Source organism: Terrapene carolina, unplaced genomic scaffold (genome assembly GCF_002925995.2).
Source record: "Terrapene carolina triunguis isolate 2854851 unplaced genomic scaffold, T_m_triunguis-2.0 Scaffold66, whole genome shotgun sequence".
In the NCBI taxonomy this organism is placed as follows: Eukaryota; Metazoa; Chordata; order Testudines; family Emydidae; genus Terrapene; species Terrapene triunguis.
Genome location: NW_020664417.1, coordinates 91,725,080 through 91,727,798, shown reverse-complemented (window position 1 = coordinate 91,727,798; position 2,719 = coordinate 91,725,080). Strand labels below are relative to the sequence as shown.

General features: G+C 45.3%; 1 gene segment (V, D, J or C); it reads left to right on the top strand.

Moving 5' to 3' along the window:
• The first annotated feature begins 1,925 nt into the window (after positions 1-1,925).
• On the top strand, positions 1,926-2,491 carry LOC112112025. The segment is given in 2 exon segments: positions 1,926-1,974; positions 2,184-2,491. Coding segments are annotated over 2 exon segments (357 nt in total).
• Positions 2,492-2,719: the final 228 nt, after the last annotated feature.

Genomic DNA, 2,719 nt, shown 5'->3' with positions numbered 1-2,719 from the left:
AGGGCACATTCAGTATAGTCCTAACCATAGCTCATGTCGTTTTACACGTTCAAGCCTTTGTTAATGTTGACCAGGAGGTCTTGTGGGCTGTTCTTTTTCACTCTGCATCCATTCCTTGCTTTTATTTTCACCTCCACTTTATGGGTCTAACAGGTGTAAAGCCTGTAGAACCTCAGGCCATGATATTTCTTGGGTTTAACAACGTCCCATAGACAATCCAGTCTTTTTCGTCTGTTCCTCTGATGTTGTCTCCTCTCCACTTTGGGAGAGAGACGGAAACTTTATCCATCATCTTTACCTGTCCTCCAATCCAGTTTTCCAACCAGACCTCGGCTTGACCAGGAATTATGCCTGCCTGAGGACAGAACTACAATTTAGTGCTAAAGCTGGCAACAATCATCACAAACCTACCATCTAACAAACAAAGAAGCATTTCATTCTGTTTCCTTTTAGCTTCTCCTCTCTTCTCTTTTATCCATGTCTCTTTGTATTTGGGAAACCGTGATGTCAAACCTAATTACTTTGTCACTACTCAGAATAGTTTGGCTGCAATCTCCTGTAGTTAATATTTTCATAGGAACAAGGTGAGTTTTCCAATCAGCTCTATTTAATACTGAGTGTGGGGTGAAAAATGTAACATCACATTCCTCCAAAAAACACAACACATCCCCTTTTCTTATCACTCTAACAGGACTCAGTACTGGGCAATTGCTCATCTGGCCTGGTGGGCTTTCTTATGCAATGTCCTACAGGTTTCAGTTATGGTGTGTCACATGATACCCAAAATTATTAGCAGTTATAAGTCAGTGCAGGCTGAGGTGCCTTCATTGACATTTATATTATCATTTAGCATCTGTCTTACAGTCAATACCTAGAGGCCCTGCTAGGTATCACATCCTCTAGGCACTGTACAGACACACACACCATGCATCACTGCAAGGCGTTAAAGATAGAACCCCCGGAGTCCCTTGGCAGAGTGGGAGAGGGGAGGACAACAACCAACCAGACTAGATGCTGTAAGAACAATGCATGAAGGGAGGAGGAGAACCAGGACCGGGCAACATCACAAAAACCAAGGGAGCACAAGACTTCTGCAATGAGTATGTGATTGACAACATCCAACGCAGCCGAGAAGTCAAGGAGGATGGGGATGGAGAGTGGTCCAGGAAAAGGTGAGAGCAGTTTGGTGGAGTGGAAAGGGCAGAAACCAGAACAGATGGGAGGCGGGGAGAGAAGCAGAATTGGAGGCAACAGCTGTAAATGGCCTATTCAATGAGCTTAGGGAGGAAGCGGATGGACAACGTTGCAACCATCCACAGCAAACAAGTTTCATCTCTTCAAGCTTAAGTGCCTATTTCTATTCAGTGACAGATATTAGAAAGGAATCTAGCAATAAGGTAAAATATAATATTTACTACATAATAAGACTATTAATTAATGAGCCCTTCAAGAGCACTATACTTTTTCAAAGCTCCGCAAAACAGTCAAGAACTCACTAACCAGCATCCTGACAACCCATCTGCAAAACTTCTCTCTGAATAAGCAAACACTGTAAATAAGGGCCGGGAATTAGAAGTTACTAGTGATGCAGACCCTGGATACCACTGAGCTTATGAACTCACTGACCCCAGTTCTGGAGTCTTTGATCAGGAAAATCTCCAGAACAACCTGGGCTCATTGATTATAGTGACAATCCCCTGCCAGACCCACCTGGGCATCCCTCACTGCCAGGAATGGGAGCTGCGTTACCAGACTGAGGGGTGTACGTGGCCCTGGGTCTGCAGAGGGAATGGACATTTACACAGATGCTGCTTTGCATATTTCCACCCGAGTGACAGTTCCCAGCTGTTCAGAGAAGATATAAACATGCCACCTTCACACTTTGTGCTTCTGAGCTTTGTATCTGTCACTCTAGACGTATCAAGATGATCTCCCAGACTCAGCTACTCTGGCTCCTAGTGCTCTGCATTCAAGGTAAGACCAACCAGGGAAGATTAGTTTAAAGGAAAGTCAATCATTAAGAATTTCCCTTTCCAGCAATCACTCCTAGCAGCAATTACAGTGTTAATAGAATGAGAGCTCCAGACTAGACTCCTAGAGATGCAGCTTTGTAGTGTGTCAAATATTCTGATGTTGGAGGATTTTTATATTTCTTTTTATCCCAAATTTATTCTCCAATCCAGACTCCGGTGGGCAGACTGTGATAACTCAGACTCCAGAATCCCTCTCAGTGTCTCCAGGAGACAGAGTCACCATCAACTGCAAAGCCAGTTCCAGTGTTAGTGGCTACATGGCCTGGTACCAACAGAAATCAGGACAAGCTCCTAAGCTCCTTATCTACATCGCTTCCAGCCGCCCCTCTGGGGTCCCAGACCGGTTCAGCGGCAGCGGGTCTGGCACTGACTACACATTCACCATCAGCCGGGTTGAAGCTGAAGATGCTGGAGATTATTACTGCCAAAAGCATAACAGTGCCCCTCTCACACAGTGATACAGACCAGCACAAAAATCTCCCTGCTGTTTAGTTTCAGACTCTCACTCAGTATTTCAGGTGCTTCCTGTGCAGCTTAATTGCATCATTGCCTTTGCTGCCCTGCAGTGGGGTGGCTGGGTGTGTCAGACTTCAGTCACCTCCCTCCACACTGAAGAACTTCCAGTCCTTTCAGGTGCTCACACCAGGGGTTCAGCACTCTTTATTCAGCAATTGCTCCCTGACCAC